Here is a 25,432-nt window from a genome sequence, read left to right as displayed (position 1 = left end):
AGCAAATCAGGGCTAACTGAAAAGATGCAAAAATAAGAATTCACCTGTGCAGAAGCTGAGGGTAGGAGGGTTATTCCTCCAACATACAGTGACAGAGTGACCTGTAGTGTCAGATCCAGGTTACGGAAGGCCAGATGTTTCTGGTTGGTAACAATGTGTTAACCAAAATCTCACTTTTTCCAGTGAAGCCTCTTCCAGTCCAGTTACTCTTTGCTTATCATAAATCCTCAGAACTAAAGGAGATTTCACATACTTTAGAGGTGTCAGCTTTATTTTAAGATATTGGCATTTCTGTAGCTAAACTCCCTATACGTATTAGGTTAGGGGTTAAAGGAAGTTAGACTGGATGAGAAAAATTCTAATTAAAAATGAAAACTTTACCCCAAAGTTCTCACACCACCGAGACTTCCTGTCACTGGCTGGACAACCATAAATAGGAACAGTAGAGATCAGATCAGCATACTCCCTGTTGACTGCACGTTAGAATCATCTGTGGTACCCAGACATTGGAGTCTAATGTTGCCTGCAGCAAGAACCATTGTCCCAGTCTAGATAAACATGTAGAAACTTCATTTTCTTAATCTTTAAGATCTTTTCTTACATTTTCAAAGGTTCTTATGTCACCCTTACCTGGTGTTGCACAGATTCACAAAATGATTGGATATTAGCCTGATTTGCTTGAGAAAGAATACCATTCACACTTTTCCATATTAAATGATGGTATTTCTTGGGGTTTTGTCTTAGGAAACCCCATCTCCCCGACATTTGATTTCACTGTAATGCACTTCCCAAGGGTAAGTTCCTCAGTGTGTGAAACAGACAAAGTGGAATGGCTCTGGTGGAAACCTGGGTTCCAGGCCTGGAGCCTCATACCCCATGTCCACAGCCACCTGGGAGCTTCCCCAAGGAACTCCACAGGCACTCAGCTGGAGAATCCTCAGTCTAAAACTGAGTTTTTAAATTTTAGGTTGGGATCCCTTAGTGTAAGAGTTGGTAAACTTTTTTTCTGTAAAGGGGTAAAGAAAAAAGATTTTAGGCTTTGCAGGTCAGTCTCTGTTACAGCTCTATAATTCTGTTGTTACAGGGCAAAAGCAGCCACTGACAATATATTAGCCAATGTATAAATGAGTGAGTACAGCTGTGTTCCAGTAATTATTTATGGACACTCAGAGTTAAATTTCATATAATATCCACATGTCACAAAATATTCTTTTGGTTTTTTTAAGCACTTAAGAATGTAAAAATCATTCTTAATTTTCAGGCTATACAAAAGCAGGTGGTGGGTTGGATTTGGCTCATGGGCTATAGTTTGTTGGCCCCGGCATTAGTGTGTTTGGAATCTCTGGATGTGGAACTCAGTCATCAGTACTTTTTAGAGTCCCTCAAATGATTCCAACATGTAGTCAAGATAGTGAATTCCTGCTATAAGGGGCCATGAAATCAGTTTACTCAGTTGTCACTGGCATTAAAAAAATTAAATTGTATAAAATAGAAGAGAGTGCGTGAAAGTACATCACGCACTGTAAGGATAGTTAGGATTTTGTGAAAGTTTGTTTCATACATATATATGTTTATGTGTTTGTCTCTGTGTACAATGAGTTGCAATGTACATTCACTATGTGTTAATCGTCCTTGAATATGTCTTGTTGATAGATACACCTGGCTATACCCTATCTGAATACCTGGCCTCCAGAGGGGCTAAGGGAGTCAATAGCCCTTGTCACAATTGAAATCCACTTAAGGCACCCACAAGCTATTGGCCAGTTAGCTTCATACTCCAACAGCCTTATCCGGCTTATATAAGGTCTATAAAAGCAGTTAGAGTTTCTGTGTGTGCTGTACCATTAAAATGGTACATTGCTGAATTGCTTGACAAGATATTTTGAGATCTGTATCTGACAGAACAGGGAGGGTACCAAAAGGCAAATTTGTTCCGTGTTTCTCCTGGTAAGACGCAATGTCATTGCTGCGATCCATCTTCCCAGTTGCCTTCAACAGATGCACTATGTTCACATTTTGTGCTTTGGGTTTATTTCCTTTCCTTTCAATTTTTAAATATCATCATGACAGAGAAATAAGTGGCGATATCAAAGGGAGAGCCCTAGCTAAAAAGTTATCTAGTCCAGATAAAAAGGAGCAGAAGGTTAACATCATAGTCATAAAATTAGGGTTCATTAGCTGCACCAAAAGGAGAAGACAGACTACCAGCCTTCACTATAGGCTTCATTTTAGTGAAAGCACGAGCAGAACATTGAGTGACAATGCCGCAAGAGTAAGGAAGGGCCAAGCTTGGAACATCAATGTGTATGACAAATAAGGCAGTATCATATATGGATTAAATGCACAGACTCTAGAGCCTGGGTGCCTGGGTTCAAACTAATTTCACTAACTACTGGCTGAGACCTTGGGCAGCTGATTTAATCACTCTGTACCTTTGTTTCATAATTTATGAAATGGGGATAATAATTGTCTATCATATGGAGTTATTGACTAAGATAAATGAGTTAAATATATACATATATATTTATATAAATGTTTACAAAAACAGAAAAACTGATCTTAAAATTCATATGGAATTGCTAGGGACCCCAAATAGCCAAAATCATCTTGAAAAAGTACAAAGATGGATGACTTACATTTCACAATTTCAAAACTTACTACAAAGCAACAGTAATCAAAACAGTGTGGCGCTGCTCTAAGGATCAATGGAATAGAATCGAGAGTCTAGAAATAAACTCATATATCTGTGATAATTGATTTTCAGCAAGGGTGCCCAGACCATTAAAAGGGGAAAGATCTAAAATATCAAGGGAGATAAGGCTGTAGACAAGCTGAGGCCCGAACTCTCCTCCTGCATTTTATACTGGGGGTTGGTATGGTGCTTGGGGACTGAAGGAAGAATGTACAATGTTTTGTGACTTGGGGCTTGCAGTGTTTTTGGAGTCATTCACTTTACTGAAACAGACATGGGTCAGAACACTGCCTGACTCCCAAGATGTGGTAGGAGTCTCAGTGAATAAAGCATCCTAAGGTTCTATATGCTGCCACTTTCCAGATACTCTTAGCTAATAAAGTGTGGCAGCTGGGGGCTTGGAGATGAGTTATTGTATCATAACAGAAACAAGCCCTGTAAAAAACAGAAAATGGACCTTTTCCAAAGAAGACATATATATGGACAACAGGCACTTGAAAAGATGCTCAACATTGCTAAACATCAGAGAAATGCAAATCAAAACCACAATGAAATATCACCTCATACCTGTCAGAATGGCTATCATCAAAAAATCTACAAATAACAAAATGTTGGCAAGGATGTGGACAAAAAGGAACCCTTGTACACTGCTGGTGGGAATGTAAATTGGTGCAGCCATTATGGAAAATAGTACAGAGATTCCTCCAAAAACTAAAAATAGAACCACCGTATGATCCGGCAATTCCACTGCTGGGTATATATAGAAAGAAAATGAAAACACTGATTTCCAAACATATATGAACTCCAATGTTCATAGCAGCACTATTTACAATAGCCAAGATATGGAGGCAACCTAAGTGTCCATCAAGAGATGAATGGGTAAAGAAGATGCAGTACACACACACACACACACACACACACACACACACACACACACAGGAATATTACTCAGTCATAAAAAAGAATGAAACTCTGCCATTTGCAACAACATGGATGGACCTAAAAGGTATTATACTTGTGAAATAAATCAGAGAAGGACAAATATTATATGTTATCACTTATAATGTGGAATCTAAAAAATAAAACGAATGACTATAACAAAACAGAAATAGAGTCACAGATATAGAGAACAAACTAGTGGTTACCAGTGGGGAGAGGGAATGGGGTAGGGGCAAAATAGAGGTAGGGGATTAAGAGGTACAAACTACTATGTATAAAATAAATAAGCTACAAGAATATATTGTACAGCACAGGGAATATAGTCAATATTTTATAATAGATTTAAATGGAGTATAATCTATAAAAATATTGAATCACTATGTTGCACACTTGAAACTAATATAATACTGTAAATCAACTATATTTCAATTTTAAAAAAAAACAGAAAATGGGAAAATAGTAACCATGGGTTATCTCATACGTTTACTGTCAATTCTTGCTCTTTTGTCTGTCAGATCCGTGAAATCAATTTCAGTATACATCACAACCAAGTTTATTTCAGTAGTAATAAGCACAATGAAATGAATATGTTGGTGTCTAGGTTTTCCTCTGTTAATGTTTGTCAGCATTGCTTAATGATAGAGACATCTTAGAAAGCAAAGATTGTGTGTGTTCAGTTTAATTTAAAAAGTTTTTAAAAACTTTTCCTAATTATATTTGATGATTCTTTTCACAGAGAATTTAGAAAGTATGAAAAAGCAGAAAAAAATGACCTCCAATCCCAACACCCAGAGATAACCCTGGAATATTTCTTTTCAGTATTGTTGCTTTAGTTTTAATTTAGTTCATTTATCACAGAAAACTACACAGAAAGGTACTTATTAAATATATAGATATGATAATAATGGCTGGAAATCTATTGCCCGCCTGCTTTTGTTGGTAACTTACCTGATGTTGTAGTTGTAACACCCATTTTTGGAGTAGCTGTGGCGACAGCTTTAGTAAAAATATAACCTATAAAGACATTTGAGAAAATTATTTAAAATGTGCTTCCCCAATAGGTTCATAGATGTTTTCGGTCATCCTCTAGAGACCAAAGTAAAAAGAAATTCATCACAAGAATGTTAAATTCAACTTCCCAACTTAAAATCAGTGTAAGTCAATTTTGAGATACTGTCTCTTCTTCCCCCTCTTAGAAATCCTTCTCCAGGAGTTCATAGTGAGAGTGTTCATTTCTTTCTAAAAATTTCGCATCAAACTAGAGATTTATAGATTTGGTAGCTAGCCTAACAGATCATCTCAGGCTGACCTTTGAGGTATCACTGAAGTTTAGAGATGAAAGGGATTTTAGATGCCATCTAGTCTGTGTTTTATTTAAGAGGCAGGAGAAAACTGAGGCCCATGGGGGTCAATTGATTCTCCACAGTTAAACTAACCTGCAGCAAAATTCTGGTCACTTGTCATTTCTGCAACTATTATTAATTGAGTGCCTACTATGTATGTGCCTAGCAGTGTGGAGGATGCATAAAGGAAGCACAGGTTTGACTTTTAAGAAATTTAGAGTGCTGTTGTCCCTGAAACCCAGTTCAGAACTCATTCCCATAACAATTAAGTGGAGAGAAAGGGTCTCCTCTTGGATCACTGAAGAAAAAGGAGAAGGCTTGTTTCTTTGCTTAGTCATTCTAATGGTGTGTCTGCAGGCGTGTGTGGTAAGGTGCACATGGCTAATCATGGTCCAGGGACACAGAGCTCTCTCCAAAGGCTTCTTAGCATCAGGACCCGATTTTCAAATCAAAGCTTTGGCTTTTCCTTGAACACACTATGTCTTCTCCTGCCTTAGAACTTTCACCCTTCGTGTCCCCTCCACCTCCGGTGCCCTTCCCCAGATTTTGCAAGGTTGGCCTCTTCTCATTGTTCAGTTCTCATCAGAAATGTCACGAACTCAGAGAAATATTTCCTGCTCTTCTTCTCTACATCAGCCTTCTGCACTGTGTTCATCACCTTCCCTCGTTTAATTCTCTGTGTGCTATTTTTCACTGTCTTTTCTTCTTTTAATAATTTACTTGTTCTGCTGAATGTCTGTATCCCCCTCCCCATCTGCCCCCACCCGCCCTGAACTCCAACTCTGGGAGCTCATTTATCTCCCTGCTGTGGCCTCGGTGTTTGTCATCTGACACATAATTACTGAATGAACAGATGAGTGAATGAATTCAGGGATTGGGAATAAAATAATTTCAAAAAAACTTACTCTCTATTGGGAGGATGACATCTGATACTCTTAGAATTAGAAGTTTTGACTTTACCCTTAAGATTACTGGAGAAGCAAATAAGTTTTTTTTCCCCATTTCCTCACACTTTTCACATTCTCCTCTTCAACTAATGAATAAGAGGGGGAAATTTTTTCCAGTGTCTTTCTATTATTCTATAAAGTCATCACATCAAGAGAGTTTCTTTGGAGTAGCAGTCCCCAACCTTTTTGGCACCAGGGACCGGTTTCATGGAAGACCATTTTTCCATGTACCAGGGGATGGGGGTTGGGGGGGATGGTTCAGGCGGTAATGCGAGCCATGGGGAGCGGCTATAAATACAGATGAAGCTTCGCTCCCTCACCCGCCACTCACCTCCTGCTGTGCGGTTCGGTTCCTAACAGTCTGGTTGGGGATCCCTGCTTTGGAGGATTCCAGAAGATGCAAAGATGATGACAGCCTTGGCCCTGGAGACCAAGGCAGCCTTTGGAGTCACTTGAACTTGCTGACCTCCTGAAGCCTCATTTAAGGCCTTACTGCACTACCGGCTTGAGCACTGGTAAAATGAATTTCTTTCTTTTCCAGGAATCCTTTCCACATATTCTGCCCCGCCCCTCCCCCAAATGGGTAATGTGTCTAATTCGATTGAGTAACCCCACTTTGCCCTCTGGAACCACGCAATGAATACCTCTTGTCTCTTCTGTGTAAGAGCTCTACAAATGTCTGAATATATTTAAATATTCTGCCACATTCCTTCCACGTGTTTTCTTTTCTTCAAGCTAAATGTTTTCATTCCTTGCCACTTAAAAAAATTAGAGCAACTTTGTTAATCTTCTGTTTTCCTGGAATTTTCCCATTCTCCATCACTTCTCAGAAATCCCCATCCCATACCCAGGTTTGTTTCCTAGTTTATGACTATCATCGAAGCTAAATACTTATTTACTACTTTACTGTGTGCCAGGCACTGGAGTAAGGACATTACAGTAATTAGTTTGTTTAGTCCTTAGGCGCTTACTAGGAGGCAGGTACCAACATTGTCTGCATTTTACGGACATGGATGCTGAGACCAAGAGAGGGTAAGTAATTTGCTTAATTTCCCCAGCTTTCAGATGTGAAGCCAGGTTTGAACCTTAGTTCTGTCTTTCATGCCCGTGCTTTAACCATGACACTACTCTATCCCCTGATGTATCTTAGAAAATGCTGGATCCCTTCCCCAACTCCTAGAGCGCCCGGTAGATCCTTGATGCTTGCTGTAACTCGAGTTACAACCACGTTTGAGGGGCTAAACACATTTCAAGTCATTGCCTGCTCCTTATCTATGTGCCGGGCACCAGTATTTCTGACACATAAACACTCCATTTGAGAAGACGTTAACCATTAACACTCTCGGGAAGAGGCCAAAAGTAATGATAATTTGATACCACTTCATAATATGCCTATGTTATTTCTTTTTTTAATGAATGGATTTCGATTTCTCCCCAAACCACATAACCCCTTAGCCAATAAGAGTTCTTTCTTTTTTTGTTTTTTCCACCTTACACCTCAGTAATGGACCACAATGTGAGAAATAACTCCCCCATGGATTCAGGGTTCATGCTTGCGGCTTGTACATTTTTGGCAGGAGAAGGACGAAATCATAATTTTTTGGAAGACTTTTTTGAAAACTGAAGACTGTATATCCACTATCACCTTCACAAATGACTTTCTAACTTAGAAGTTAAACTTGTGAAAACGCCGGTAAAGCAACACATTCCTTCACACAGAGATGTTTCTCAGTGTATTTGGTAAAATTCTTTTAATTCTGGCTAGGCATAAGGTTGAAGCATGCTTCACATCCTGGAACTGTGCTGTGATCCAGTCACAATTACTGGGCCCCCTGGAGCCATTTCTTTCACGGAGTCCCAATAAGAATCCATCCTCCAGACTGGGATCTGAGATACTACTCATTTAGGTATTCGTTTAAGTCAGATAGGACTAAAATGGGATAGTTTATCTTTGCATGTATAATCCTATATCCCATATAACAGCACCCTGCGAAAAAAAAATTCCACTTACCTGACAATAGTAGCACAAAGATCATTTTTCCGTGCATCCTGAGATCATGAGCTCGCTTGCCAAGGTCAGTGCAAGAAATCCGCCAAGGAAGACTGGTGTGACGTCTGTGGCCTCAGCCTGCACTCTGTTATCTTTCAGGCCCACCTTCTCCAGGCATTGGGTGATAGGCCGGGTGGCATTTTTAAATGATGCAAAGTTGTGAACCGTCTATCCATAAAGATACGTGGTTATCTGCTTAACCAGGATTATTAAAGTGTTCAGTCAAATCTTCACTTTAGGGAACTGGCAGCTACATGTTAAATTTACTTTGCATAAATTCAGTGGGCTTGGTAAGGTAGTAGCAGTCAGGAGCCACCCAATTGGACAAACAAGAATTAGACTGTGAAGACCTGAGACTAGGGTCTGAGCCAGGCTGAGGTCACTATAATAGAGCTAGGAAAATTCTCATTTTTAATGTGGAGTTTCTTGTGGGCCAGGGAGAAAATGACTTCTTACACGAAATAAATGTATTGGAGAACTGGAATTACCACTGGAGTGCTCTGAGGTTTGAAAAAACTCTCCAACCCATGCAAGTCATACAGCAATGTAAGAATACCTGCGATGCAAGAAATCTTTCAAAATAGAGTTTGAATGGAACAGCTAGGGCCCACACAGAACCAGCGAGGTGAGTTTCCCTCCAAACACACCTCACTAAGGAAGCATGAATGGATGACGAGACAATAAATGTGAAGTATGGCCATCCGAGGAAGGTCAGTTTTAAAGGGAGGCGGAATTAGATCTGAAACAGCTCAGAAGGTGTTTGGGTACTCTACCTCAAACACCTCACTTCCTCTAAGAGTCTGTGCAAATCTTTCCTGCTTGGCCCAGAAAATCAATTTGCTAAGTCAGCAACTTGTTAAATAGATTCTATTTTTACCCAAAGATGGTTTTAAAACAATATTCATGAAACTGATATTTGCAGCTTCAGGAAACTGAGCCACCGAGAAAAATATTTACTGGGGAAAAGGTGGAGATAAATATCTGTTAACATCCCAATCTCCCTGAGATTGAGGGATAGATGGGGAGCTGAGATGCAGACATGGAGGAGGCTGAGGGGCACAGAGTGGCACTCAGAGGGACAGTGCAAAATCTGAAAGCCCTGGAATTCTGGTTCTGGAGCCCCTCTGAAGGCCCCACCGATGAATGCAAGACAATTACAGCAAAATTTACACATAATTCATAGTAACCAATATTTAGCAAACCAATGACTGGCTTAAATTCAGTATTTGCTGTGGGGGGAAATATCAGGCTGGGTTGCAGAAATTGTTCTCAACAGAGAGCCAAGTAAAGGAGTTTTTTTGGATATTAATATGAGCAATAAAGATTATTTCACATGACTTTATATTTTTAAGGGGAAAGCAATTAGCATGAGCCTTGAAAATGCTATGTCTCTTTGAAAGTCGGTAAAAAAAATTAGTTACTATCCTCACAAGGGACTATTAGGCAGCTGTTAAAATCATGTTTTCAAAAATATTTGATATGGAGACTTGGGATAAAATAGGTAAGTGGAAAACAGCAAGCTCGGAATCTGTATATGCAGAAATAAAATCATGTTTGATTCTTTTTTCCTCTGTGCTGTGTTACTTCTGCCTGAAACATGCTTATGCGCTTCTCACATGACCTACTTCTATTTTGCTTAGGATCTCGATTTAATAGTTCTTCTTCCAGGAAGTCTTCCCTGACTTCCAACATCTGCGTCAGGGGTCCCTGCTCCGTACTCATACTGTACCCTCTTCCTCCCTTTTTATAGGACTTACCATATTGTGTTGCAGTCATTTTTGTGTCCCCAGTGGACTATATGTTCTAAGCAGGCATGCCCTGCCTGTGGCTATCTTATTTACCACTGAGTGTTTGGGGCACAGTTGATAGTAAATACTTGTCAAATCAATAAATGACAAATGAATATTGCAGTGCAGAAGAAAGTAACTTCTCTCAGGCAGTCCTGGGGAGCAGAAGCTGCTCTCTATATGTACACATAAATATATACATATGTATACATATATATAAAAAGATAGATAGATGATAGATAGATAGATATTCCCTATATCATACCTTAGCTTCAGGTTTCCCCCTGTGTGGAGGTCCCTAATAAGACAGGAAGGAGAAAAGGAAACTCAGCCTAAAATCCAATTTCTTACCTTCTTCAGCCCGGACTGATTGGCCTCCTTTTCTTCATGAGACCTCGTGCTTTCCTGGAAAATCACTTCATTCATCAGCCTTGAAGCTCCTGCAGTACTTACACACACTGGTTCATTTGTTATCCTGCACGACCCCTTTTCTTGTATCTGTAGGTCCTGTGATCTTTGTTCTAGTTCCAGCATCTGGCAGAACACCCTACAGAGGCTGAGGGGCAGTCAGGAAATGGTCCTCAGTACTGGCAACTGGATGACATATGTAGCCCCCTACATGAACCTGAGGCCACAGGACAGGAATGGATGCTTTGCTCTTGGTCACTTGAAAGGATTAGCTAGCTCCTAATGACATGAGGAGTGAGAAATGACCTTGGATCAAGGATGGGTCTGCAGCTTCCTTCAGGCAGACACGTTGACCCTATGTGATCTGATTAAAGATAGACAAAAGCTGTGGGGCTTTCAGTGAAGTAACTGGAGGTCAGACCCAGCATTACACCACAGGGTGTGTGGAAGCAGAACTGTATGGTGCCCTCTAGTGGTGCATCCGCATAATGGAAGGAAAAATGTGAAATCTGAAAATGAAACAGTAAAAAACACAGGACGTCACCTTACGCTTTTCCCTTTCTGGCATTTCCCCAATTTTCTTTATATTCTTACTGAGGCACGTGTGCAGGATCACCAACAAATCCTACCTGTGAGATATTTCGTGGAAAGGTGTCAGAGAAATCTACCTGTCTTTTGAGAATTTTGAGTTTATACCTTCAAACATGGAAACCTTATCCCATTTGTAGGTACATTATGTCCGTGGGCTATTTTTTCGTATTGTCATTAGTCAAGGAGAAAGATGAATTATAATGTTGCAAACGAGGAAAGTCAAACTGGATCTATTAAGCTAGCTCAGACTTGTTTCATGACAAGGAACTGTTACTTTTTGTCAATTACTTCTCCTATTTCAGGATCACATGATTCCTGAAGATGGTTGCAGGCTAGTCTGATCTGCCTATGGAGAAGTCGGCTTTTTATGGAGGCTGAGGAAAGTTGAGACACGGTGCTTGCACTGTTGGCCTCTTGGTATCTTGTCACCTTACGAATCTCCAGCCTGCTTTGCCAGGGTTGTTCAACTTCTTTCCTCGACCTTGTTTTCTCTTATCATTTCAAAATTAAAATAAAACAAACACAAATTTAGACAAATCTGACACTCAAAATAACCCTGTTACAGAGGCAGAACAGATATTATCATTCTTCTCTTACACATCAGAAAACTAAGGGGTGGATAAGAAATTGCAAATGTATCCTTGATTTGATTTGACCCTAAGGGTTTTTTAAAACATATGGATTTAGTTGCCAATATTTATTTATTTATTTTTAACATCTTTATTGGAGTATAATTGCTTTACAATGTTGTGTTAGTTTTTGCTGTATAATAAAATGAATCAGCTCAATGTATATATATATCTCCATATTCCCTCCCTCCTGCGTCTCCCTCCCACCCTCCCTATCCCAGCCCTCTAGGTGGTCACAAAACACTGAGCCTATCTCCCTGTGCTATGTGGCTGCTTCCCACTAGCTATCTGTTTTACATTTGGTAGTGTATATATGTCCACGCCACTCTCTCACTTTGTTCCAGCTTCCCCCTCCCCCTCCCCATGTCCTCAAGTCCATCCTCTACATCTGCGTATTTATTCCTGTCCTGCCCCTAGGTTCATCAGAACCACTTTTTTTTTTTTAGATTCCATATATATGTGTTAGCATACAGTACTTGTGTTTCTCTTTCTGACTTACTTCACTTTGTATGACAGACTCTAGGTCCATCCACCTCACTACAAATAATTCAATTTCATTTCTTTTATGGCTGAGTAATATTCCATTGTATATATGTGCCAAATCTTCTTTATCCATTCATCTGTTGATGGACACCTAGGTTGCTTCCATGTCCTGGCTATTGTAAATGGAGCTGCAATGAGCTTTGTGGTACATGACTCCTTTTGTATTATGGTTTTCTCAGGGTATGTGCCGAGTAGTGGGATTGCTGGGTCATATGGTAGTTCTATTTTTAGTTTTTTAAGGAACCTCCATACTGTTCTCCATACTGGCTGTATCAATTTACATTCCCACCAACAGTGCAAGAGGGTTCCCTTTTCTCTACACCCTCTCCAGCATTTATTGTTTCTAGATTTTTTGATGGCCATTCTGACTGTTGTATGGTGATACCTCATTGTAGTTTTGATTTGCATTTCTCCAATGATGAGTGATGTTGAGCATCCTTTCATGTGTTTGTTGGCAATCTGTATATCTTCTTTGAAGAAATGTCTATTTAGGTCTACTGCCCATTTTTGGATGGGGTTGTACGTTTTTTTGATATTGAGCTGCATGAGATGCTTGTATACTTTGGAGATTAATCCTTCATCATTGCTTCATTTGCAAATATTTTCTCCCATTCTGAGGGTTGTCTTTTTGTCTTGTTTATGGTTTCCTTTGCTGTGCAAAAGCTTTTAAGTTTCATTAGGTCCCATTTGTTTATTTTTGTTTTTATTTCCATTTCTCTAGTAGGTGGGTCAAAAACAATCCTGCTGTGATTTATTTCATAGAGTGTTCTGCCTATGTTCGCCTCTAAGAGTTTTATAGTGGCTGGTCTTACATTTAGGTCTTTAATCCATTTGGAGTTTATTTTTATGTATGGTGATAGGAAGCGTTCTACTTTCATTCTTTTACATGTAGCTGTCCAGTTTTCCCAGCAACACTTATTGAAGAGGCTGTCTTTTCTCCATTGAATATTTTTGCCTCCTTTATCAAACATAAGGTGACCATATGTGCATGGGTTTAACTCTGGGCTTTCTATCCTGTTCCATTGATCTATATTTCTGTTTTTGTGGCAGTACCATACTGTCTTGATCACTGTAGCTTTGTAGTATAGTCTGAAGTCAGGGAGCCTGATTCCTCCAGTTCCATTTTTGTTTCTCAAGATTGCTTTGGCTATTCAGGGTCTTTTGTGTTTCCGTAAAAATTGTGAAATTTTTGTTCTAGTTCTGTGAAAAATGCCATTGGTAGTTTGATAGGGATTGCACTTAATCTGTAGATTGCTTTTGGCAGTATAGTCATTTTCACAATGTTGATTCTTCCAATCCAAGAACATGATCTATCTCTATCTGTTTGTATCATCTTTAATTTCTTTCATTAGTGTCTTATAGTTTTCTGCATATAGGTCTTTTGTCTCCATAGGTAGGTTTATTCCAAGGTATTTTATTCTTTCTCTTGCAGTGGTAAATGGGAGTGTTTCCTTAATTTCTCTTTCAGATTTTTCATCATTAGTGTATAGGAATGCAAGAGATTTCTGTGCATTAATTTTGTATCCTGCAACTTTACCAAATTCATTGATTAGCTCTAGTAGTTTTCTGGTAGCATCTTTAGAATTCTCTGTGTATAGTATCATGTCATCTGCAAACAGTGACAGTTTTACTTCTTCTCTTCCAATTTGGATTGCTTTTATCTCCTTTTCTTCTCTCATTGCTGTGGCTAAAACTTCCAAAACTACGTTAAATCATAATGGTGAGGGTAAGCATCCTTGTCTTGTTGCTGATTGTAGAGGAAATGGTTTCACTTTTTCACCATTGAGAACAATGTTGGCTGTGGGTTTGTCATATATGACCTTCAGTATGTTGAGGTAAGTTCTTTCTATGCCTACTTTCTGGAGGGTTTTTATCATAAACGGGTGTTGAATTTTGTTGAAAGCTTTCTCTGCATCTATTGAGATGATCATATGGTTTTTATCCTTCAGTTTGTTAATATGGTGTATCACATTGATTGATTTGCATATATTGAAGAATCCTTGCATTCCTGGGATAAACCCCACTTGATCATAGTGTATGATCCTTTTATGTGCTGTTGGATTCTGTTTGCTAGTATTTTGTTGAGGATTTTTGCATCTATGTTCATCAGTGATATTGGTCTGTAGTTTTCTTTCTTTGTGACATCTTTGTCTGGTTTTGGTATCAGGGTGATGGTGGCTTTGTAGAATGAGTTTGAGAGTGTTCCTCCCTCTGCTATATTTTGGAAGAGTTTCAGAAGGATAGGTGTTAGCTCTTCTCTAAATGTTTGATAGAATTTGCCTGTGAAGCCATCTGGTCCTGGGCTTTTGTTTGTTGGAAGCTTTTTAATCACAGTTTCAGTTTCAGTCTTGGGAGGTTGTGATTTTCTAAGAATTTGTCCTTTTCTTCCAGGTTGTCCACTTTATTGGCATACAGTTGCTTGTAGTAATCTCTGATGATTCTTTGTATTCCTGCAGGGTCAGTTGTTACTTCTCCTTTTCAGTTTCTAATTCTGTTGATTTGAGTCTTCTGCCTTCTTTCCTGATGAGTCTGGCTAATGGTTTATCAACTTTTATCTTATCAAAGAGCCAGCTTTTAGTTTTATTGATCTTTGCTATCATTTCCTTCATTTCTTTTTCATTTATTTCTGATCTGATCTTTATGATTTCTTTCCTTCTGCTAACCTTGGGGTTTTTTTGTTCTTCTTTGTCTAATTGCTTTTTTTTTTTTCTCTAATTGCTTTGATGTAAGATTAGGTTGTTTATTTGAGACGTTTCTTGTTTCTTAAGATAGGATTGTATTGCTATAAACTTCCCTCTTAGAACTGCTTTTGCTGCATCCCATAGGTTTTGGGTCATTGAGTTTTCATTATCATTTGTTTCTAGGTATTTTTTGATTTCCTCTTTGATTTCTTCAGTGATTTCTTGGTTATTTAGTAGCATATTGTTTAGCCTGCATGTGTTTGTATTTTTTACAGAAGTTTTCCTGTAATTGATATCTAGTCTCATCTCGTTGTGGTCAGGAAAGATACTTGATATGATTTCAACTTTCCTAAGTTTACCAAGGCTTGATATGTGACCCAAGATATGATCTATCCTGGAGAATGTTCCATGAGCACTTGAGAAGAAAATGTATTCTTATTTTTTTGGATGGAATATCCTATAAATATCTAAATCCATCTTGTTTAATGTGTCATTTAAAGCTTGTGTTTCCTTATTTATTTTCATTTTGGATGATCTGTCCATTGGTGAAAGTGGGGTGTTAAAGTCCTCTACTATGCTTGTGTTACTGTCGATTTCCCCTTTTAGGGCTGTTAGCATTTGTCTTATGTATTGAGGTGCTCATATGTTGGGTGTATAAATATTTACAAATATTAAAAAGAAATAAAAGGAGGTATATTTCAATTAAACATCAGTAGGGGATTTAATTAAAAATCTGGTCCCTCTGAAAGCACAGGAAGATCTGTCAAGGGTGAGCTTGCAGTCCCACATGATGGTGGTCCACTGGAGCTGCCCCTTGGGACAGGTAGGCTTTGTTGACTTAGCCAAGCCTTCCACTTGATGCTTGCCGCTGTCAGCTTAGACGGAGTTCTCCTCTGATAAAACCTCAAAACCTCAGCATCTCACAGCAACATCACTTCATTTCCTGCTCACAATCCTGTTTGTCTGTGTTGATTCCAGCTTCCAGGATCCATACTGAAGGAGCAGCCCCCATTTGGAATTCTTGTTTCAGAGGGAGAAGAAAAATGGCCAAATCGGGCAATAGCTTTTAATGCTTTGCCTCAGACGTGGCATGTGCCATTTTGGCTCACATTCTATTGGCAAATCACAGGCCAAGCTGACAGCAACGGGGCAGAGAAGTACGTTTCCTCCAAAGGAAAATCCTGTAAGTTGTATGGCAGTGGTGAGGATATAGAAAACACTTACATGGAGGGCAGTGAATGATTGAGAACAATAATACAATCAACCACATTCATTTATATTCTCTTTCTTGCTCCTGTCTGCATTTAAGTTTGCAAATCCAATTTAGATAGTTAGGAGACCTCTTCAAGGTCTTCTAGAGATGAGATTTAACCAGGTCCCTGTTTCCTTTCTTTACAATTTTAATGTAATGTGCTGTTTTGGAGGTATGCTCAGTCACGCCCTAGAAGTCAGAAACTCTCATCACTACGTGGTTAGTAGGCAGTAAACAATGGTTCCAGGTTGCTCTAATCCCATTGTGTTATCCCCCTGGAATCAGGTATTATGCATCATCTTTCCATTAAGGATTAACAGGTCCATTGTGTTCTACATCCATATAACTGTCCCATAAATGATTAGTGAGCTCCTATCAAGTGCTGGAGATACAACCTTCTGTAATTCAAGTTCCCCTCCAGGAACTTACAGCCTACCTGGGGGACAAACAAGTAAGGAGGCAAGTGCATCATGGAGTGCCCAGGATATATAATCGTGAGCAAAGGGCACTCTGGGAGCACATAAGAGAGGCCCACTCAAACATAGTGTTCTGGAAAGGCTTTCCAGAGCAAGCAAGGAAACCTAGAGAATGAATAACCAGGTCAAGGGAGAAGATGGCACATTCCAGGCAGAGAAAATAGCATAAGTAATGGTCTGGAGTTGAGAGACAGCACTGTAGTAGTTTGCACAACTGTTTGAAATTCCAAGGACACACACACAAACTTGCACATTTGCACTTTTCAATGTCTAGGAGGTCAGTCCACTCTGCCCTTTACCTATGTAAACATGAATTTGACCCTGGTTCTCTACATGAAGAAATACTGGGGGAAGCATATCAACAAAAGATAAAGAACAAATCTATAGTAATTTCTTGTATGTATATTTTATTGAGATGTAACACACAAATTTTAAGGGTGCAATGTGATGGATACACATGCACACACACATATACATACATACACACATGTGTGTGAGGGTGAGGGTGAGTGTGTGTGTGTGTGTGTGTGTGTAACCACCAGTCAGATCAAAATATAGAACATTTTCAACACTCCCATTATTTTCTTTCTTGGTCATTCCGGTCAATACCTATCCTGTATTGGGGTAACCACGACCCTGTCTTCTAACACTGTTGATTGGTTTTATCTGTTCCTGAACTTCGTAAAAATTGAATGACACGTTAGAACTCTTTTGTGTCTGGATTCTTCCCTCTTTAACATAAAGTCTGAGAGATTCACTCAGGTTGATTTTGCATGGAAAAGTAGATCTTTCATTTATAGTACAGTGGTTGTCCAACTGTCAGTCTTTATTGAAAAGACCATCTCTTCCCAAGGTATGGTTTCTTCATCGAGGGTAGTATGTGTATTTGTCCTCTGACTGCTTTTAAGGTTTTCTCTTTGTCTTAGATTTTTAGGAGTTTGATTATGAAATGTCTGTGTGTAATTTTCTTTGGGATCTGAGCTGCTTAAATGTATGAGTTGGTATTTTTAGCAGTTTTGGAAAATCTTGACCATTACCTTTCAAATATTGGCTCTCTCTTCCTTCTGAGATTTTGATCATGCATACATTAGACTTTTTAACTAATACTCACACATATGGGGTTTTTTTAAACCCATACCTTCTTTTCTTACTGCGCTTCAGTTTGAATTCTATCTAATGACCTTTAATAATCCTTCATCTACGATGTCTAGTCTGCTGTTAAATTTAGTCCTAGATATAGTCCTATATCATGAGTTCTTTGATGCTACTTTCACATTTTTAATTCAGAATGCACACAATTCTTTTTTATAGGTTCCAATTCATGGTTGAAATTCTACTTATTTTCATTTGTTCTGTGTACCTTTTTCTCTGAGTCCTTGAACATAATAATCATAGTTATTCTAATGTCCTTGTTTGTTGACTGCAGTATCTGGACATCTGTAGTTCAACTTTTATTTTATTTATTTATTTTCATTATGATAAAATATGCATAACATAAAAGTTATCGCTTTAGTCATTTTTAAGTCGACATATGAATGGCATGTGTAGGTGCATTCACATTGTTACAATCATCAGCTCTTATTTTCTAAATATTATTTGCCACATTTTCCTGTCTCTTTTCATGCCTAATAATTTTTATTCTTTTGTGCAGGACATTGACCTTAACTTTTAAGCTTCCCATCCATGCAGCTTCCATGGAGATGTCTCGAGGAAGAGATTCATCATGGTTTGTTGCAAGCCCCTTCCCTCTGGTAGGATTTTGTTCTGTTTTTCCAATTTAGCTCCCCAGACTCCTGTGCCGTTCTAGAACTCAGCAAGTGTCCTGTGGGAGAAAACAATCCTCGTAGTGGGGCTCCTCTTGCTCTTAGTCTGTTATGCCAACCTGATTCACCGCCAAATGCTCTGATAGTTTTTTCTCCCCCTTCCACAGCCTAATGTCCCCATGGAAGAAATCAACAAATAGGTAAATTCCCTCAGTGAAAAAAAGATTCCTTCTATGTGATGATGTGACCTCCTATTACCTCTCATATCTGCACCTGGTTATGATACCTCTAACAGAATCTTCCTGATGATATTCCCACATTTTCCCCAATATGCCAAATTTGAAGGAGTAGTTGTTTCAAGTGTCAATGAGCAAATAGCTCATTGACACTTGAAGGATCACTTTTAGTGACAGACTTCCGATTCCTTAAAAACTAACCCAGAAACAGGTGGTATTTTATAAAATTCTGGGATTATAGATCCCAATATCTCTTCCATTTTCCCTTTCTTGGCCTCACTCTTAGGGTCAGAGGACAGAAACTGAGTGGTTTGCTGTAGCAGCAAATATAGGTGAGCTTCTCTGGGCCCTGAGAGCCAGCTGAACCCAAAACAATAGATTTATTTTCAGGTTATAATACCATGGGATGCTTACTACATTGTTACTCCATTGGCTCTGTTATTCTTGCTTCTGACCAGTCCATGATATTAATGAAAAGTTATTGAATACTAACCAATTATCAGGCTAATTACTGTACTAATTACTTCTTGTGGGTAATGTATTAACCCGCATCATGATTCTGTGCAGTAAGTACCGTTCCCCTAGCATGTGGTAGAGCCAGGATTTGAATCCAAGCAGTCTCTCACCAGGTCCCAGGTTTATATTCAATACTACACTCCATCTTTCTATGCCAGATCACATAGTGAAAATCAATTAGCAGGGCCTGGAGGGGCAGGGACAGGGCAAACACTAAGATAAGGACATTGTTTCTTAGTTGCACACAGGAGTAGGTGAAGAGCCTTTGTGTAGAGACCACTCTGTGCTCTGAGACAGGTGCATACTGTTCAGAGGAGTAAACTTGACTCATTACGGCTGGGGAGTAGAGCGTGAGCAGTGAGGATGGTGGCAAGAGATATGGCTAAAGACTGTGGTTGGTAAGACCATCAACTATGTTAGGCTTTGGGGTTTTATCCTGTGGACAACTGGTAAACCATTGAAAGCTGTGCAGCAGGGTGATGCCATACTGTCCACAGGATGGAGAACAGATCCTTCGGAGGTAATACTGCTGTCAAGAAGAACAGGAAGAAGGTCTTAGCCGGCAATGATGTGAGAGTAAAGCCAGATGATTGAATAAGGCAGCTGTTATGGAGTAAGTTGAACTGATTCAACAACTGTTTAGAACTTCAGGTTGAACGGTCTTGTGTTGAATTGGATAAGGGGGATGAGAGAGGCAGGCTAAAGGTTGCTTCCAACCTTTTCAGCTTACATGACTGGGTAAAGCATGGTCCTATTTACGGGGATGGGAAATGCTGGAGGCAAACCAGGTTCATGAGGGAAGATCATGAGTTTCATTTGGGAATACTGAATCTGAGATTTCTCTGGAAGATCTTAGTGGAGAGGTCAAGTAGGAAGATGGATGACTGAATCTGGCACTCGGAAGAGGAATCTGGACTGGAGATAGAGGTGCCGCTATTGTCAGCTTGTAAACAGGGAGAATGGAGGTAATGATGGACAGAAGACAAGGGAAAGTTTATAATGTCTTTAGGCTGGATGGACAGTTCCCAGAATGTCTCTAAGCCTCGCCTTGGTAACTAGAGACATGGATGGAATCTTGGCCATATTGTCTCAACTAAGTTCTGTGTTCCTGTAGCATCCAGCTGGAGCCTTATAAAAGATACCATTAGTCCAGAATTCAGAGGTGGGCTCACAGTAGACATATATTTTATTATGTGATGATTAATTTTGACCATGGCTGATGAGCTCATACATGGACAAGTGATACCACTTGAGCCCATCTGATTCCCCACCGGAGAATATTTTCTTGAAAAACACAGAAGACTGGAAGTTAGAAATTAAGCTCTGTTAGCGATGAAATTCTCGGGTGAATAGCGACCAGAATTTCCTGAGCTCCACTGAACCGCATGTGTTCCCACCCTTTGTGATGTCTGGAGTCTGTGAGGTAGCCCAAAGTTCTTCCAAGAAATTCTCTCATTCTATGAAGCTATTTTGAAGCGGGTTTGGGATACTTGTAACCAAAAGAGTCTTGATTAGGACAGGCCTTGATGTGTGTAATTAGGGAATCATTAATAGAATAAAGCAAAGGCTGATGCTGAGCTGAGCTGGCCGGGGACCAAGACAGGCAGCTTTACAAGTCTCCATGATGGGTGGGAAGACAGCAGTGATCGCACTCCTGGAAGGGATTACAGATTGCTGGGCTGCAGAGGACTAAAGGGCCCTTTTGTGCATGGCTGATCATGTGGGGATGTTTAGCACAATCCAAATATGCCCCTTAGTCCTGCCATGACACTCCCATAAGTGAGATATGAGCCTGCACTGTCTTCCAGATTCCAGACAAACCCTGCTGACTTTTTATTTTTATTTTTTTTTACTATCTGTCTAGTGCAGAAGGGATTCAATTACCCTTTAGTCTTAAAAATATGCCAAAGGATGGCATTGGCCTTCTGTGGCTTGGAGCAAGCTTGTATTGCACAAATCTGTTTCTCATTTATGTGGTTCAGCCAAATCGCCAGGGTTGGTTTTTTTTCCCTCATAGAATGTGGCCGTACAGAAGGCCAACATCTTTTTTTATTTGGGTTTTCTACTCAGATCCTGGACAGAGTAGGGAAAAAGAAGAAATTACTGGAAAATTTTGATGTCTATCTTTACAGGACAAAAAAACCCTCCTCAGAATAAAAACTGAGGGAAGAAGCCATTTTTAAATACTCTGTTAAGTTTCATATTTCTATTTATAATATAAATAAAATTATTATAGATTAAAAAATACTCTGTTAATTTCTGTTACTAGCCTCATGTCATACACATAAGTGTGTATGATTTAACCAATGAGTCATATGGGAATACTTCTTATGCACTGCCTTCAGTATGAAAACTGTAACTGGCACTAATGGAGTTTAAAAGAACATACAAGAAAATGTTATGTTGTAAGAAAGAAAACAAGGTTTCAGTCGTGTAATACTTCAATAGCTTCGATAGCGATTTAGGGATTTAGCTGTTTAAATCTGGTAGATTATAATAATTCTGCAAAATGCCATAGCTAGTAAAAAATTAGAACCCAGAAATAACCTAAAACGTGTTCCTTAAAAAGACATGAGACTTTTAAAAAAATGATACAAATGAACTTATTTACAGAACAGAATTAGACTCACAGACATAGATAACAAACTTACGGTTACTAAACGGGAAAGGGGGTGGGGGAGGGATAAATTAGGAATTTGGGATTAACAGATACACATTACTATATATAAAAGAGATAAACAACAAGGACCTACTGTATAGCACAGGGAACTATATTCAATATCTTGTAATAACCTATAATGGAAAAGAAACTGAAAAAGAATACATTTATATATATATGTGTATATATATATATATATATATGTATAACTGAATCACTTTGCTGTACACCTGAAACACTGTAAATCAACTATATGTCAACAACAAAAAAAAGACACAAGCCTGCCAATGAGACACCTAATTGACACCATTACTTGTATGGGGAGACGTTAAAGTACAAAATAAATGTCTCATTTTGATAATATGTATCATTCAGTAAAGAAAAATAACTGGCTCTATATAGAGTCTTTGCCTTGGGTGAGCAGGGTTAAGATACCTAGGTATATCCCTCATGGTATTTTGAGTAGAGAGACTCAAAACACAGAACGTGTTTTAAGCTGGTTCTTTCTAGCCAGGCTCAGAAGAGACTATGTTTAGTACCTTTTTTCTGGATCTACTGAGCTACTCTTTTTGTTTTTATTTTTTTCATTTTTGTTTTTTACATTTTTCTTTACTGAATGATACATTAGCCAGCATTGATTTATTTTGCTTGAAATCATATAACTCTAACAGAATAGAAGAAGGCACACACCATCAGAGAGAAGTAGCCTGAAATTCAGAATCTGAGGCAATGCCACACCTGGGACCCAGGATGCACAGATTCAGCCTGGATCTTCTAATCGAGGCATCAGTAGCTTTGTGGCATCTGTATCTTCATGCTGGGAGAAGGCCAAGGACCCAGCCTGAGAAGCCCCTCTCTCTCTGTGGATGTTGGGCTTCAGCTGTTGTTATTTAATCTTGGGGAAAAGCCAGAGTGGCTATTTGTAGGTAGTGGGAGGCCAGCAGTGCCTGGAGAGCGTGGCTTGAGAGCAAGAGCAAGTTGGCTGGACCTTGTAACACATCCTTCAACTTCACCAAGTGATGCTTCTACTTCAAGGACCTGATACACATCCATTGCTCTGAAGAAGTGCCTCTCGATTTTTCTAGCTCATGCTGCCCATCCCTTCCATCTTTTCTCAGTTTTTAAAAATATTTATTTATTTATGGCTGCATTGGGTCTTCGTTGCTGTGGGCGGGCTTTCTCTGGTTGCGGCGAGCAGGGACTACCCTTCGTTGCAGTGCGCAGGCTTCTCATTGCGGTGGCTTCTCTTGTTGTGGAGCACAGGCTCTAGCGCGTGGGCTTCAGTAGTTGTGGCACACGGTCTCAGTAGTTGTGGCTCACGGGCTCTAGAGCACAGGCTCAGTAGTTGTGACACATGGGTTTAGTTGCTCTGTGGCATGTGGGATCTTCCCGGACCAGGGCTCCAACCCGTGTTCCCAGCATTGGCAGGCGGATTCTTAACCACTGCGCCACAAAGGAAGTCCCTCTTTTCTTAGTTTTAATCAACCCAGAAGACTGATTGATTTTTACTTTCTGTAATTCGTATTAAGAAACAAAGGGCACATGAATATGTTTTATTAAAAACGACACAGCCCCCTGATAGCCTAATACATTCTCCTAGGAGAGAGAGGGTATGAATATAGTACAGGTCTTTGACAGTGTAAACTCAAGCAGTATAGCCAGGAAATGTAATTTATACATTTAGAAAGTATTTCACAAGGTGCTACCCTTACTCTGATCATTGCAAAAAAGATGTTCAGAAATTCTGTTCTCCCCACTTACCTTTCTTCTACAAAATCTACCCAACCTTATTTATCTTATACAGAGAAGAAAAAGAGAACTTTGTATTTACCCTGAGAATGCAAAAACCATTAAAACAAATTAAGCCCTCAGCAAACACTTTCCAAATATAACTTTCAGCTGATAACTGGTGAACAGATACCTTGTGTAAAAGTTGAGTTTTTTGCTGATGTGGGAACCATATGTTTATATGTGTTTACCAAACAGAGCTCCTCAGAACCTGATAACTCTCTACTTATTCCTTTTTTCCAAGTGGCATAACCTTGCACCAGTGGACATGCGCTATTAGCTCACACATAGCGTTTTGGGTTATTCTTGGTTCCTTCTTTGGCGGAAGGCCCGTCAAGGAATGCCTGGGTGGCTGGTCTATACACAGACCTCCTGCCAAGGAGTTCCCAGCTCACCACATGCTCCCTTGGACAGCACTACTGTAGTGTTTAGGTGACCATTTCTTAGAATTATCTGGTAATTGGATACTAAGTATTGAAAACCATTCTGTTTTGAACATTTTTTAAACCAGAAATTTCATGTCTAAGACTTTATCTTAATGCTGGAAGAGATCAGAGAATTAGCTCCAGGGATAATAGAAAAAAAATTGAAAACAACCTAAATAGCCAGTAATAGGGAAATGGTTAAACAAAATATAATGAAATATTGTGATCAGTAAAAATCATGTATAGAGGGATATTTACAGACATGGAAAGATATTCACAATATACTGTTAAAAAATACGAGTTGTGAAATAGTATATTACCAGATTAGTATGTTGTAAAAAATACAAATTGCAAATAATTGTCCTGTGTGACCACTTTGTGGAAAATTACCTACTTTTGTGTGTTGCTGGGAGCCTGTTTGTAAATGTATAGAAACAAAACTGAAAAGAATATACCCTCAAGTAAAGAGATTTTCCCCCTCCTTTTGCTTATTAAATATTCTACCGTGAGAATACATTGCTGTTTGCTACTAAAAATCAGTTATTTTACTTAAAGGATGAGTAGAAAAATTGCAAAACAAATATACATTTCCTGACTTTGGACGATCCCTCTTTTCTAAAAGGAAAATAAAACTGGTAAATTTGTTCTCTGTTTTGATCACTAGAGGTCACCAAAGTCATAAAAATTAGTAGGTTTTTTTTTTTTTTTTTTTTCTTTCCGTTTTCATTTTGAGTCACAGAGGGATGTTTCTGGCCTCTCCTGTTAGGCAGTTTTGAAGCATTTACTGGAAGACCTCTTGCTACTTAGACTTAAGGAGAGTAAACTGTTTGGACTAGTTTTTTTCTAACATTAAATATTCCCTGAAACAGACAGCCATCTATCTATGGGACTATTCAAAACAGATGGGTGTTTCTAGAGAATGTGATTTATTTCCTCCTCTGATACAAAAGGGCCTCTTGGCTGATAACCTGCTGAATGTGAGTTCTGAGCCATGTTGTTGAGACAGAACCACAGAACGCCCAGCAGCAGGCATACACCGTTTCAGATGAAACACCATGGACCATTTCAAGGAAAAAACGTTGTGCCTTTACTGGTAACATGTGTGGTGTAGGAGGGCTTCAATGAAGCAGAACATTCAAGAACAGCCATGGCATCTTTTGAATAACAGACCACACTACCTTTTCACATGGTAATGATCCTGCATTTTTTGAATTCAACATAAACCCAAATCCCCAGACTCTAAAATTACAGAGAGGCAGGGAAGGTTCAAAAACTACATTGGAATCCTGCAAACACTCAAGGAAACTGTCTCACTCCGAAGGCTTCACTGAGCAGAGAAAGGAAGATGTACAAACGAATTTCAATGTTCTCAGCATGCTTCCATTTCAGGAAGGCAGAATTCATATTAAAAGATGAGGTTTCTGTAATTAAACAAGATGCAGCATGTGGAAGGTATATGCTTGTCAGGAGTTGTATATGGTAGACAAGGATGCAATCGGTGAGAAGACTCCCATATTTTCAGTGTTTCAATTACCAAGAGAGAAATGAGTTACCTGGTCACGCAGATGAATTGGTGTCTGAATCGGTCTCCCGGAAAAACTAAGCAAACCATTCTTTTCCATAAGAACTCCCAGCGCTTACATACCTGACAAATCCAAGGACAGGTCTTTGGTACAAGCCATAAACTAAGAGACTTCAAGCCAATAT

At 39.2% G+C, this 25,432-nt stretch overlaps 1 protein-coding gene across 3 annotated transcripts in view; it reads right to left on the bottom strand.

Moving 5' to 3' along the window:
* Positions 1-8,124, bottom strand: part of GYPA (glycophorin A (MNS blood group)) — a 28,358-nt gene extending 20,234 nt beyond the window's left edge. Inside the window, exons 1-2 of one of the 3 annotated variants that reach the window (XM_089912414.1) lie at positions 7,933-8,124; positions 4,580-4,645 (exon numbers count right to left, since the gene is read on the bottom strand). In XM_089912414.1, the coding sequence (XP_089768540.1) occupies positions 4,580-4,645; positions 7,933-7,969 (103 nt within the window). In that variant the 5' untranslated portion in view covers positions 7,970-8,124. Of the gene's footprint in view, positions 1-4,579; positions 4,646-6,565; positions 6,805-7,932 lie in introns of those variants that run through there. The other 2 variants (XM_022599638.3, XM_089912416.1) reach the window with 2 other exon arrangements.
* Positions 8,125-25,432: the final 17,308 nt, after the last annotated feature.

The sequence above is a fragment of the Delphinapterus leucas genome, chromosome 5 (assembly GCF_059928025.1).
Source record: "Delphinapterus leucas isolate spDelLeu-1000000601 "Yukka" chromosome 5, BTC_Dleu_Yukka2, whole genome shotgun sequence".
NCBI lineage: Eukaryota > Metazoa > Chordata > Mammalia > Artiodactyla > Monodontidae > Delphinapterus > Delphinapterus leucas.
Note: the sequence above shows the minus strand (reverse complement) of the source record. Positions and strands in the feature narration are given on the sequence as shown.